The 14,120-nt window shown below is 41.4% G+C and overlaps 1 protein-coding gene across 2 annotated transcripts in view; it reads right to left on the reverse strand.

The window, feature by feature from the left end:
- LOC126236854 (pancreatic triacylglycerol lipase-like) overlaps positions 1 to 14,120 on the reverse strand; it is a 202,698-nt gene that overhangs the window by 62,122 nt on the left and 126,456 nt on the right. For both annotated transcript variants that reach the window (XM_049946463.1, XM_049946464.1), the window contains exon 7: positions 13,369 to 13,511. In XM_049946463.1, the coding sequence (XP_049802420.1) occupies positions 13,369 to 13,511 (143 nt within the window). The remainder of the gene's footprint in view (positions 1 to 13,368; positions 13,512 to 14,120) is intronic.

Genomic DNA, 14,120 nt, shown 5'->3' on the forward strand with positions numbered 1-14,120 from the left:
GAAGAGCACAGACAATCTGATAATGTTCCACAGTAAGAACAGAACATTAGAAATTCTTTATTTCATTTTTGTGTATAACTTAATATTGCTGAAATCTAGTAAAGCATTCTAGAATTAAATCTATAACAGAATGCCTCTTCTACTTCGTTGACCTGATCAATTTCACCTATTCCAGTATCCTTATATCTTTGCCTCTTCTTCTTATTAATCCTAATTAAAAACTGCTTGAAACACTAAAATATAGATAAGGAAATTGCACTGGCTAAATGTTATTGCTTAAAAAGGAGTTAATAGTTGCGTAACACTTATAAGCACAAACAAGTAATTTCAACAACTGCCACTGGCAACTATTTGCCTGTTATACAATTTTCTTACCAACTGATTCCAAGGGGATTGCACTGAGTGAAAACAAGGACAATCAAATTCATTTTTGTGCAATTTTGTGCAATATCTGTTACTGCATGGTCACAAATGATCAGAATATTCAAATAAATTGAATTGTGGATAGCACACTACATGCACTTTATGTTCAGTCTGAGCTGGGTAACGGAAGTGTAGTCCTAACTGGTCAAATAGTAGGCACACTTTTTGTAATTAAAATGTTTTGTTTCCATGTCAATATTTTTCAGGTGTTTGTACTGATAAGAACCTGAATTGTAAGTCAAATGTTACAGGTGCTGTTAAATGTGTAATAGTAATGCTTTTATAATTCTAAAGTAATGCTTTGCAGATAATGTCGGACATTGAAGATAAAAATGTCAAAAAGCTAGCTAACTTTTTCTATTTTCATTCACTGATGTCTTACAGCATCATCATGTCTGGGGTAACAAGCCATTGAGGAAGAAAGTATTTTTTGTACAAAAATGTGTAATAAGGATAATATGTGGTTTCACATTTAGAACATTTTGTATACAACTCTTTAAACAGTTGCAGATACTGATAACAGCTTTACAGTACATTTGATTCCTTGAGAAGTATGTTGTCAACAGTTTGAGACATAGCAGTTGGGAACTTCTCCATCTGTTATGTTTTTTAGACCCATGAATAACTAAATTATTTTCACTTTTTCATTCCGTATCTACTCCAGCTGCACAAGTAATATGTAAAAATGTACTAAATGAATACATAAAATTGTAACTTATGCAAAATTCCATTTAAATTTGTAGTCCACTTGGTTACATTTCCCTTCCTGATTCCAATGATACAATTAGTTCCACTACAAACTCAGATAATTAAGAGTTATAGCTGATTGAAATTTTGACTATAGTAAGTAATGGGGAAACACTGAGCTAATAGACAAAATATGAAGGGCTTAGCCTTAATGCTTGCAAGATTCTGAACTCTTGACACTATTTTTGTTTCACTAATTAAATGAGACACTAAGATTTTGAATAATTTAGAATTATAAAAGACTAACTAAATGAAACATTTTTAGCCTCGTTTCACAAACCTTATTATTACTGTATGACTGGTTACAGATTATGAGCTCTTTTTCTAGTACATAACTGGTCCCCAAGTTGAGAACCAAGCAAAGATAAACTGTCAAATTCTTAAGCTATTGATTCTTGAGTTCAACTGTGAAAGTCTCTCTTGTCGACAATTCTGACAAAATTACACGTGGCTTTATAAAATTCATTAGAACAGCATTCACAGCAGCTATGACCAAAAATACCTTGGAGTAAACCTATGAACAGTAATGGAATTTTTTGTTATGTTACTGAAGGCACCAAAGTGATGGTTCCATGTAGGGGTTGCAGTGTTGTCTAAAAGGGGTGAATAATTTGAGTCGAGTTTGTTCCCTCAATAATAAATGTGGGGACTCACATATGCCCTGTTTTTTAAAATCTAACATTTCTAACTGAGTGTGCTTTGTGATCTTCCCCTCTATGTATAGGACTTCTACATCCAATATGTATTCATGGTTTTCAATTACAGAATGTTCAGCAAAGGATGAATCTGGCTTATTCAATCTGCAATGTCTATGATGTTCCCTGAGCCTAGAGCAGATTGACCTCCCAAACTGTCCAATATAGCAACAGCCTGTCCAATATAACACAACTGACACTCTCAGCAGACGCTCTTACAACACCACTTTTCATAAGGGCCAACTGTTTATCTTTTTAATTGAAGACACATCTACACACATACATGAAAAATGTTGCACATTTGTTTGAAGTCATACATATAAAAAATAAATTGCACATTTTCCTGGAATGCTGGATGTCTGTAGGCTGGCAAGAAGACTTTTGGATGACTGTGCAGTATAGGAGTATTTTTGGTAAATTTTAAACTTATGTTTGCTGTTTTCTACCTGTAAGCTGAGGTCTAGGAAATTAATACTGGAACCCTGGATCATGTTTTCCATGAACTTGTGGTGTTGTCAAATGAAACATTTCCACATACAGAAAAAGCAACAACTTATTAAGCAGGCACAGCAAAGATGACAGCTTCTACTACTACTACACGGACAATATAGAAGAATGAGTTCATAGACATGAATGAACTTAAAACAAGGATTGAAAGCAGTAAAGTGATTGCAACTAGAGGAGATAAGGAAGAGATTCTAGCGTTATTAAATAAAACAGATCATACAAGCTATGTGGAAGAATTTTTTCAGTGAGTGCAGCTACAAAAACTACGGAAAGGTCCAACAGGTAAATGCAATTATCCGACTAATCGAGTAGTAAACAAGTGCTCCAACATTTTTCTGAATATATTTGTAAGAGTATTCTTCAAATGAATCCTAGAGCTCCACAGATGTATGGCTTACCCACACTCCACAAACCAGCAGTGCCAATCTGACCACTGCTACCTACAATACAAGTACCAGTGCACAATATTGCCAGGAAGATCATCATCATCTTGAGGAAAAAAACTGAAGGGAAATACAGCATGAGGAACATGTTAGATTTAGTAAACAAGTTGAGAGATGTTAACATTACAACAAATGCAGAAGGAGTCTCTCTTGAGGTACATAGCTTCTTCTCAAGCATTGCCATAAAAGATTGTATAGATATTGTGTCACAATCATTGTATTCCCCCCAACACTAATCCAGAAGAACAGATGACAAGGGAACCACATGGCAGTCGGATTTTTGTATTTTTTTTATCTTTCATGGTACAAGAAGTTCAGAACTCTCTAATAACAGTCTCATAAAATAGTCTGATGTAGCCCTCAAAACTTCTTGAGGAAGTGACTTTGAAGTTTTCTGACCATCTTTAATTTGCTAAAGCAAGGTCTGTTTTTCTTGACAGGCCATGTGGATGTGTGGTAGAATGCTGATTGCATTTAGCTGTCCGACCTTTCTGTAGTTTTTGTAGCTACACTGACTGGAAAAATTGTTCTATGTACACTACTGGCCATTAAAATTGCTACACCAAGAAGAAATGCAGATGATAAATGGGTATTCATTGAACAAATATATACTAGAACTGACATGTGATTACATTTTCGCACAGTTTGGGTGCATAGATCCTGAGAAATTAGTACCCAGAACAACCACCTCTGGTCATAATAACTGCCTTGATACGCCTGGGCATTGAGTCAAACAGAGCTTGGGTGGCGTGTACTGGTATAGCTGCCCATGCAGCTTCAACACAATACCACAGTTCATCAAGAGCAGTGACTGGTGTATTGCGACGAGCCAGTTGCTCGGCCGCCATTGACCAGGCGTTTTCAATTGGTGAGAGATCTGGAGAATGTGCTGGCCAGGGCAGCAGTAACATTTTCTGTATCCAGAAAGGCACGTACAGGACCTGCAACATGCGGTCGTGCATTATCCTGCTGAAACGCAGGGTTTCGCAGGGATCGAATGAAGGGTAGAGCCACGGGTCTTAACACATCTGAAATGTAATGTCCACTGTTCAAAGTGTCAGTGCGAACAAGAGGTGACTGAGACGTGTAACCAATGGCACCCCATACCATCACGCCGGGTGATACACCAGTATGGTGATGACGAATACACGCTTCCAATGTGCGTTCATCGCGATGTCACCAAACACGGATGCGACCATCATGATGCTGTGAACAGAAACTGGATTCATCTGAAAAAATGACGTTTTGCCATTTGTGCTCCCAGGTTCGTCACTGAGTACACCATTGCAGGCACTCCTGTCTGTGATGCAGCGTCAAGGGTAACTGCAGCCATGGTCTCCGAGCTGATAGTCCATGCTGCTGCAAACGTCATCGAACTGTTCGTGCAGATGGTTGTTGTCTTGCCAACGTCCCCATCTGTTGACTATGGGATCGAGACGTGGATACACGATCCATTACAGCCATGCGGATAAGATGCCTGTCATCTTGACTTCTAGTGATGCGAGGCCATTGGGATCGAGCACGGCATTCCATATTACCCTCCTGAACCCACCAATTCCATATTCTGCTAACAGTCATTGGATCTCAACCAACGCAAGCAGCAATGTCGCAATACGATAAACCAAAATTGCAATAGGCTACAATCAGACCTTTATCAAAGTCGGAAATGTGATGGTAAGCATTTATCCTCCTTACACGAGGCACCACAACAACATTTCACCAGGCAATGCCTATCAACTGCTGTTTGTGTATGAGAAATCGGTTGGAAACTTTCCTCATGTCAGCACGTTGTAGGTGTCACCACCGGTGCCAACCTTGTATGAATGCTCTGAAAAGGTAATCACAGCATCTTCTTCCTGTCAGTTAAATTTCACGTCTGTAGCATGTCATCTTCATGGTGTAGCAATTTTAATGGCCAGTAGTGTAGCTTCTATAATCTGTTTTATTTAACTCCACTAGAGTCTCTCCTTTATCTGCTGTAGTCACAATCACATAACTGCTTCCAGTCCTTGTTTTAAGTTCCATGACTATGAACTCATTATTCTATAATGTAGTACTAATAGTAGTAGCGGCAGTGGCAGTAGTCATGGTGGTGGTGGTGGTGGTGGTGGTGGTGGTGGTAATAGTAGTAGTAGTAGTAGTAGTAGTAGTAGTAGTTGTTGTTGTTGTTGTTGTTGTTGTTGTCGTTGTCGTTGTTCCTGCTTAATATGTTGTTTACATTCTCTGGAAAATATGGACCCAACATTAATTTCCCAGACATCAGCTTACAGATTGGTAACAGTAACCATAAATTTAAAATTTATGGAACATACTCCTTCACTAACACATTCATCCCAGCTTCCTCCCAACATACTACAGCCTTTAAAGATGCAGCAGTCCACCATATGAGCCATTGTCTCATTTCTATCCCTATCTCCCAAGAAAACTATGATCTGGAAATCAATACAACAGGAACATTAGGCACAAGTAATAAATTTGATTCCAAAATTATTTACAAAATTCCCAATAAAAACTGAAGAAGTAAGCCCAGTCCCTACTGTACTCAGTTATCAACAAAGCCAGAATGAAAAGAAAATGGTGCAATTTACCTTTTATAGCTAATACTTCAAACAAAATACGCAAAATTTTGAAAGCAAAGGTTTTCTCTGCGCTGTTCATGTCCCATAGTCAGTAGGTAGATGTCTTTTAAGTTCAAACGATTAACATCCAGCCGTAATGAAGAAAGGGGTTTATAAGGTTATCTGCTGAGTGTCAGTCATGCTATATTGGACAGACTGGGAGATCAATCTGCACTCTGCTCAGAATACCACAGAAGATGGAGATTAAAGAAGCCACATTCATCCTTTGCTGAACATGGCATAAAGTACATTATATTTTGAATAGGAGTCCAAGTCTGGAAATGTACTGCTTCTGTTCTATGACAGTTTCAATCCAGACGTGTAACATGTCCATGATTGCTTAGGAATAGGAAAAAGAGTCTCAGACTTGCTTTACCTGGTAGGATTGCTGGATTTAACTCCTATGGACTACTACTTGTGAGAGTCGTATGAAAGTTTAATTTACGAGATGTTGTAGTGTCGCAGGAAGAGCTGCTGGCACGAGTTGTGGCAGCTGCACTAGAAACTGAAGAGACACCAGGTGGAATGGAGAAAGTATCACAAAATGCCTCATAGGTACAATGTCTGTGACAATGTTGGTGATCACCACATCAAGCCACTGTTGTAATGCACCATTACTGTTCTGTACATAAAGTATGCTGGGATCTTTTTTGTTTTAGAATAATTTAAACACAATGTTTAAATGTTAACACAAATGTGCTTAACTGATAAATGGATGTTTCATTATGATTCCTTTTGAATTGTTACCTACTAATTGTACTGCATCACATCTAATTCAATTTCTCAATCATAAGTGGATGAGAAACATCTGAACTGAAACTGTCATAGAACAGAAATGGTATGTTTCCGGACATGTGTTCCTGTTCAAAATATTATGTAGTGACGCCCCTCTACAAGTCACAAAAATTTGTAACAGGAATTTGCAAATACCCTGTAGAGCGGAATGATGCAAAGCACACTGAGTTAAAAATTTTAGAAATTGAGGAACATTATATAGTTTCAGAAATCACATCACATTCTTATGCCTATCTTTAAATAGTCACCCCTCAACCAGGATCACCAGTCTGTAGTCAGGAAGTAGATGCTTAACATCTATGTTTAACTAATCTGTAAAGTCTGCCATCAGAATTAACTCTAGGAATATCAGTATATCTAAAAGTCTGTGAGCAAGCAAGCAATTGTGTAATACCACTGTGGGGATTCTAGCTTCAGATATCAAATGTATAAAGCCTATGTTGAAAGAGACTGACCAGAAATTATAGATTTATTAACAATATCAAACTGTATGGAAAGGTTTCCTGTAGTTATTCTGGATAATAATCTTAATTGTGATGTTTTTTGTCCAACCTAAAATCTGTGTTATTCTGGTGAAATGATTGTGTCACATAACACTGACTGTGGATGTGATATTTAAGTTGAGTGTGTTTTGCCACACTGAACTATTGTTAATTCATCAAGGGTGTGATTACTGCACAAAAACTTGACAGCAAGAACTGTAACACAAAGTACACAGCACATGGATTTCCCTTACATCCTTACAACAGATCTATTAAACTTTAACTCCCTACTGTTCACGAGTATGTCACAAATGGAAGTAAAAGTGATTGGTTTCCAACATTAAACATGGTTGGGCTTCAGTGGAATAATCCTTTTTGTCATTGACAGTTTTGAGCCTGTTACAAAGATCGAGAGAAGAATTGTCAGCTGCCAAAAGTACCAAAGCAAGATAAGTGGATTAGCTAGAAAGTATGTGATTTATTGACAATGGCCTTTATTCCCTTACGAAATAAGTTAACAGAGATGGCGGGATAGCCAGTCAGTGATGGGAAAGGGTGATTTACTGCTGGTGACAGCACGCAGGGAAAAGGAGGAAGAGAAAAACAGGAGGAGGAGGAGGAGGAGGAGGAGGAAGAGAAAAACAGGAGGAGGAGGAGGAGGAGGAAGAGAAAAACAGGAGGAGGAGGAAGAGAAAAACAGGAGGAGGAGGAGGAGGAGGAGGAGGAGGAGGAGGAGGGGCGGCCGAGGAGGAGGAGGAGGAGGGGCGGCCGAGGAGGAGGAGGAGGAGGGGCGGCCGAGGAGGAGGAGGAGGAGGGGCGGCCGAGGAGGAGGAGGAGCAGAGGAAGAGCAGCAGGAGGAGGAGCAGAGGAAGAGCAGCAGGAGGAGGAGCAGAGGAAGAGCAGCAGGAGGAGGAGCAGAGGAAGAGCAGCAGGAGGAGGAGCAGAGGAAGAGCAGCAGGAGGAGGAGCAGAGGAAGAGCAGCAGGAGGAGGAGCAGAGGAAGAGCAGCAGGAGGAGGAGCAGAGGAAGAGCAGCAGGAGGAGGAGCAGAGGAAGAGCAGCAGGAGGAGGAGCAGAGGAAGAGCAGCAGGAGGAGGAGCAGAGGAAGAGCAGCAGGAGGAGGAGCAGAGGAAGAGCAGCAGGAGGAGGAGCAGAGGAAGAGCAGCAGGAGGAGGAGCAGAGGAAGAGCAGCAGGAGGAGGAGCAGAGGAAGAGCAGCAGGAGGAGGAGCAGAGGAAGAGCAGCAGGAGGAGGAGCAGAGGAAGAGCAGCAGGAGGAGGAGCAGAGGAAGAGCAGCAGGAGGAGGAGCAGAGGAAGAGCAGCAGGAGGAGGAGCAGAGGAAGAGCAGCAGGAGGAGGAGCAGAGGAAGAGCAGCAGGAGGAGGAGCAGAGGAAGAGCAGCAGGAGGAGGAGCAGAGGAAGAGCAGCAGGAGGAGGAGCAGAGGAAGAGCAGCAGGAGGAGGAGCAGAGGAAGAGCAGCAGGAGGAGGAGCAGAGGAAGAGCAGCAGGAGGAGGAGCAGAGGAAGAGCAGCAGGAGGAGGAGCAGAGGAAGAGCAGCAGGAGGAGGAGCAGAGGAAGAGCAGCAGGAGGAGGAGCAGAGGAAGAGCAGCAGGAGGAGGAGCAGAGGAAGAGCAGCAGGAGGAGGAGCAGAGGAAGAGCAGCAGGAGGAGGAGCAGAGGAAGAGCAGCAGGAGGAGGAGCAGAGGAGCAGGGGGGAGAAGAGGAGCAGGGGGGGAGAAGAGGAGCAGGGGGGGAGAAGAGGAGCAGGGGGGGAGAAGAGGAGCAGGGGGGGAGAAGAGGAGCAGGGGGGGAGAAGAGGAGCAGGGGGGGAGAAGAGGAGCAGGGGGGGAGAAGAGGAGCAGGGGGGAGAAGAGGAGCAGGGGGGGTGAAGAGGAGCAGGGGGGGAGAAGAGGAGCAGGGGGAGAAGAGGAGCAGGGGGAGAAGAGGAGCAGGGGGAGAAGAGGAGCAGGGGGAGAAGAGGAGCAGGGGGAGAAGAGGAGCAGGAGGAGAAGAGGAAAGACTTGTGGGTGCATTGGCAGAATAGAAGGCATGTGTAGAGCTGGAATGAGAGCAGGGACAGGGACAGGTAGGTGAAGGACACGGACTAGGGAAGGTTGAGGCCAGAGGGGTTAGGGGAAGTATACGTTGTAGAGAGAGTTCCCATCTGTACAATTCACAAAAGCTGGTGTTAGGAATGATCCAGATGCACTGAAGCAATCACTGAAGTGAAGCAATCACTGAAATGAAGCACAGAAAGTTGGGCAGCACGTTCAGCAACTAGCTGATGCGGCTGTCTGTTGGCCAGTTTCACAGTGGCCATTCATGTGGAGAGAAAATGTTAGTTGTTATGCCCACATTGAAAGCAGCACAGTTGTTGCAGCTGAGTTTGTAGATCACATGGCTGCTTTCAGAGATAACCCTGCCTTGTGACCAGACTGGAGCAGGTTGAGGTGGTGAAAGGATGTGTGGAACAGGTCTTTCATCTAGGTGTATTACAGGGTTATGAGCCATGAGTCAAGGTGTTGGGAGCAGAGGTGGGACAGTGATCCACAAGGATATTGTGTAGGTTCAGTGGGTAGTGGAATGCCACAGTGAGAGGGGTAGGGAAGTTTGTGTGTAGGATATTCAGTTCCGACCACGAAAAGAAAATGTGATTAAGTAGCTTCAGTCCTGGGTCATACTGAGTCACAAGAGGACTACTACTCTGTGGCCTGATGGTGGATATATTGGAGGTGGTAGGTGACTGGAGAGACAAATCACAGGAGATCTGTTTCTGTAGAAGGTTGGAAGGGTAATTTTGGTCTGTGGCTGCCTCAGTGAGACCACTGGTATATTTGGAGAGGCACTGCTCATTACTACACTTGTTACATCCATGAGTGGTTAGGCTGTATGGAAGAGACTGCTGTTTAAGTGGAAACAATGTTGGTGGTTGGTAGGTTTGTGTGAATGGAGATACTGATGTAGCCATCTGTGAAGTCTGTGAAGTGGAGACCAACATCAAGGAAGGTGGCTTTCTGGGTTGAGGAGGACCAGGCAAAGCACATCAGGGACAAGGTATTGAGGTTCTGGAGGAATGTGGATAGCATGTCCTAACCCTTGGTCCAGATCACAAAGATTCTATCAATGAATCTTAACTAGGATTCTAAGTGGTTAGGAAGAATTGCTCTGCACAATTAAGCTGGCATAACATGGTGTCATGTGAGTGCCCATTGCTGTACCATGGATTCATTTTAAGGTGGTACCTTCAAAGGAAAACTAATTTGTTGAGAACCTAATTGCCCATTGTGATACAGGAGAAGGTTGTAGGTTGTAGGTTTGAAGTCAGCTGGGCATTGGCAAAGGTAGTGTTCAATAGCACTGGGGATGTTAGTGTAGAGGAAGGTGGCATCAACTGTTATGAGCAGGGTGCCAGTCGGAAAGGAACAGTAACTGGAGAGTCAGTGAATGGTGTCTCTTATATACGAGTGTAGGTTACTGATAATAGGCTGAAGGTGTCTGTCTACAAGAGCAGACACACACTCAGTGGAAACACAGTAACTGGCCAGGATGGGTTGTCCTGGATGGTTGATTTGTGGACTCCAGGAAGATTGTAGAAGGTAGGACTGCAGGAGAGGTAAGAGTGAGAACAGAGTCTCAAGGCAGAGGTTATGGAACAGCCTTAAGGATTTGAGGAGGGCTGGACATCCTGTATTTTTAGAATTGGCTCACTGCAGCAGGGTTTGTAGGTGAATGAATCTGACAGCTGTTGGAGTCCCTTCACCAGGTAATCCCTGCAGTTCATAACCACAGTGGTGGAGCCTTAGTGAGTAGATAATGTTACAATGTTTGAATCAGTATTAACATGATGGATTGTGGTTCTTTCTAAAAATAAAGGTTAGTTTTCATGTTAAGGGATTTGGGGAATGATAGTGAAGTAAAGTTCAAAGTGCGGAAATTCTGTAAAGTTAGCAAGGGGTTATGTGTCTGCACCACAGATGGATGGAGTAGTGAAATGAGTCAGGCAGTGTTCAATATTAGTTCTAGATTGAGTCTAGTTCTTAGGGTTAGTAGTGAAATATTGTTTGTACTGTAGTAACTAAGAGAAGGAGAGAAGTTCTTTAACAAGTCCAAAATGACATGAATCTTCCAGCAATAAAGGAGCTCTCCTCTTCTGACTCACTACCACCAAGAACTGGAGCAATTTAATCACATTCTCTGCCAGGGTTTTGATTACATATAGTCATGCCGTGGAATGAAGAATACCCTACCCACTATCCTCCCAACCCTCTCTGACAGTGGTATTCCACCACCCACTGAACCAATGCAATATTCTTGTCTATCCCCAAACCACCCCTGCAATAAACCTACATATAAGATCTGTCCCATATATGCTCCCACCATCACCTACTCCAGTCCAGTCACAAGCATCAACTATCTTGTCAAAGGTAGAGCTACCTGTAAAACCAGTAATGTGATCTACAAGCTAAGCTGCAACCAACGTGCTGCATTCAATGTGGGCATGACAACTAACAAGCTGTCTGCCAGCGTGAATGTTCGACAAACTGTGGCTGGGACACATCTGGACTACATAGATGGCGAGCATTCTGTGCAACACAACTTTCTTCACTTCAATGACTGCTTCACAGCCTGGATCCTTCCTATCAACATGAGCCTTTCTGAATTGTGCATATGGGGACTCTCTCTACAACATGCCCTTCATTCCCCATAAACCCCCCCTCCCCCTGGCCTCAACCTTCACTAGTCCCTAGCCTCCACCTACATCACCCCTACTTGGCTATCCCTCCCCCTCCCTACCCCATGCCTCCTCCTTACCCCACCACCCACCCTAGCTTTCTGCTCACATCAGATGCAATTTCAGTCTGCAGTCAGACCACAGCAGCCAGAGACATGGTCATGTGTGTATGAGTTGTGTTTATGTGAATGTGTAAGTGTTTTCTATTTCTGAAGCAAGCCTTCTCATTGAAAATTATGTTTAGCAAGGTCACAATAATTATTTATGGGACAGGCAAGTAACTGCGTGTGTCTGGTGTAGGTCCAATACTACTAGTAAAACCAAAACCAAACATGTGTAAAATTTGAATCCATTGTTTAGACAATCACATTCTTACTATATGTAAATAAATCTCATCACTTTTTCACAAATCTGCAATATTGTGCTCACAAACTATTATTTGGTTAGTAGTCAATATAATCTACTTACATAAATTATGAGCTGTAACATGAACAGCTCACACAGACTGAAAAGCTGTTAATTAAGAAAAGGAAAGTGACATCAGATCAGTACACAATTCAAACAACAGCTGTGCTTTATTAGTTTATTGATTACAATATTTACAAACTTAACCAATTTTCAAACACTTTGTTGCAGGAGGTGTGCATTCATATTTACTGGAGGTAAAAGGCAAGACATCTGTTGTGCCAGCAGAAATGATTTAAATGTAGTGTCAATAACAATGGTTGTCTGTTTTTGGGGCTTTTGTTTGTTATTGTAAATATATCATTAAGTTTTGCCAGCATTTACAGGTGTCATTGTGTGAAGAATTGCCATGTGGACAACACAGGGCGATATTAAATTGAATTCTGGTGCTGAAAATTAAGATTTGCACCTTAGAATGCATGTGAGATGCAGGAATATTGTGTCACAAAGGGGTAAAAAAAACACTTATCAGCAAAACAAGGAACTTGTTGAAAAGGCTGACATCTGTAAATGTAGGTAGATAATTACACAATTACCAGATTTGCAGCCACAGACACACTGATCCCATGTCAGAGAGTTAAATAAATAAAACTAATGTCCTAAAATGTATCATACAAACAGCATTATATACACTGCTTTCATAGCAGTTCTTATTCAACAATCACTGTCTTACTGTTGTTACCATCCAAAACAATATTGTTCTGTGACAACTTTTCTGGTGCTGCTGCAGCTGAATTAAGTAAGAGATGTTTGTATCTCCACTTTTATTATCGAATGAATGAAATCACTTCAATTATTCACCCCTTTTAGACAATTATTGCAACCCCTTCATAGAAGAACCTTGATGCCTTCATTCACATAACAAAAAAAATCCATTTCTGCACAGCTCTACTCTAATGTATGCTTTATCATAGTTATTGTACATGCTGCCCCAATGACTTTTGTGAAGCCATACGTAGAACAGATTCTACTTGGATAATTGGGGTGCTCCTCGCAGTACACAATGAAAACAGTGTTCAAAAGGCACAGAAATCCCAAACTGTTTCAAACCGCACCTGCAAGGAAGGACCAGTTTGAAAACTATCAAGAATTGTCACAGAGTACCAGGGACTCACTGCTTGAACAAATCTTATAAATGTATATTATTCTCAGTTTGTACTGCACCAGCACTTTTCTGCTCCTTTCTGTATGAATGATACCTCAAGGTGTCTTAAAATTCATTTAACCACTGTGTCCCTTCTGACAGCAGTCTCAAATTGTCATGCCACCTTAACTATAACTCCGCAATTCATGTCCTTTTATTCCACCAAATTATTAATAAATAATTATTTTTGTTCTTACAGAGAGGAGGGGAGGATTATTCAGAATTATCCTGTACCTAATTATTGAAGTATTTTTGTAAAATAGCTTTCAGCTATCAAATGGTTTAAGCTACCCATTAATATGGATTTGAAAGCATACTGTACCTGTAATACGGAATATCTTCCCTCTTCCACTTCTGTTGAAAGCAGAGGCAGCAAAGGAACAGATATGTGCACCTAGACTGTGGCCCACTAAATGTATTCGTTCAGGTGTCACCTTGCCCTCATCAGCCAAAAAGAGCAGTAACCTGTGATTAAATTTCACCATAATATGAGAAGGGGAAAGGAGTATAAATGAAGTTTGTTTTCAGTAGTTTATAGCTCATTAGACAACATACATGGTGGAGAGAATTTTCCACAAATGGAGCATCTATCATTAAGTGTTACGTTAAAAGGAAAGAGTGTCTAGAGGCAAATAAAATTTCCATATTGACTTCAACAATTTTCATGAATGCTATGGAGTAAGAATTTTTTAATCACCGTAGAACTTTTCTCTGTCTCAAAGTAAGGAGGAAAAGAAGAAAACATTGACAGCTACTGCAAAACCAGAAATGGAGACGTAGGAAGTGGGCAGAGATCTAATATTAGAGTATAGTAGCCAAATCATGATTTAGGTCTGGATAGAAAGAAAAAAAACTTTTCAGGGGGTGTCTACACAGAGTAACTCAGAAATAATAATAATATGAGGTTGGGAAACAAAAGAATGTGCACTATATAGGAGAAATAAAGTCAAAAATACAAAAGATGGTGAAAAGATAAAGATCCAAGTAAGATGAGATGAAAAAGAGAACAAATAAGTGAAAACTAATTTTTGCTAATAAGCAACAGTGCCTAGGGATGTGATAAGAGATTGAGAA

Source organism: Schistocerca nitens, chromosome 2 (assembly GCF_023898315.1).
Source record: "Schistocerca nitens isolate TAMUIC-IGC-003100 chromosome 2, iqSchNite1.1, whole genome shotgun sequence".
NCBI classification, from domain to species: domain Eukaryota; kingdom Metazoa; phylum Arthropoda; class Insecta; order Orthoptera; family Acrididae; genus Schistocerca; species Schistocerca nitens.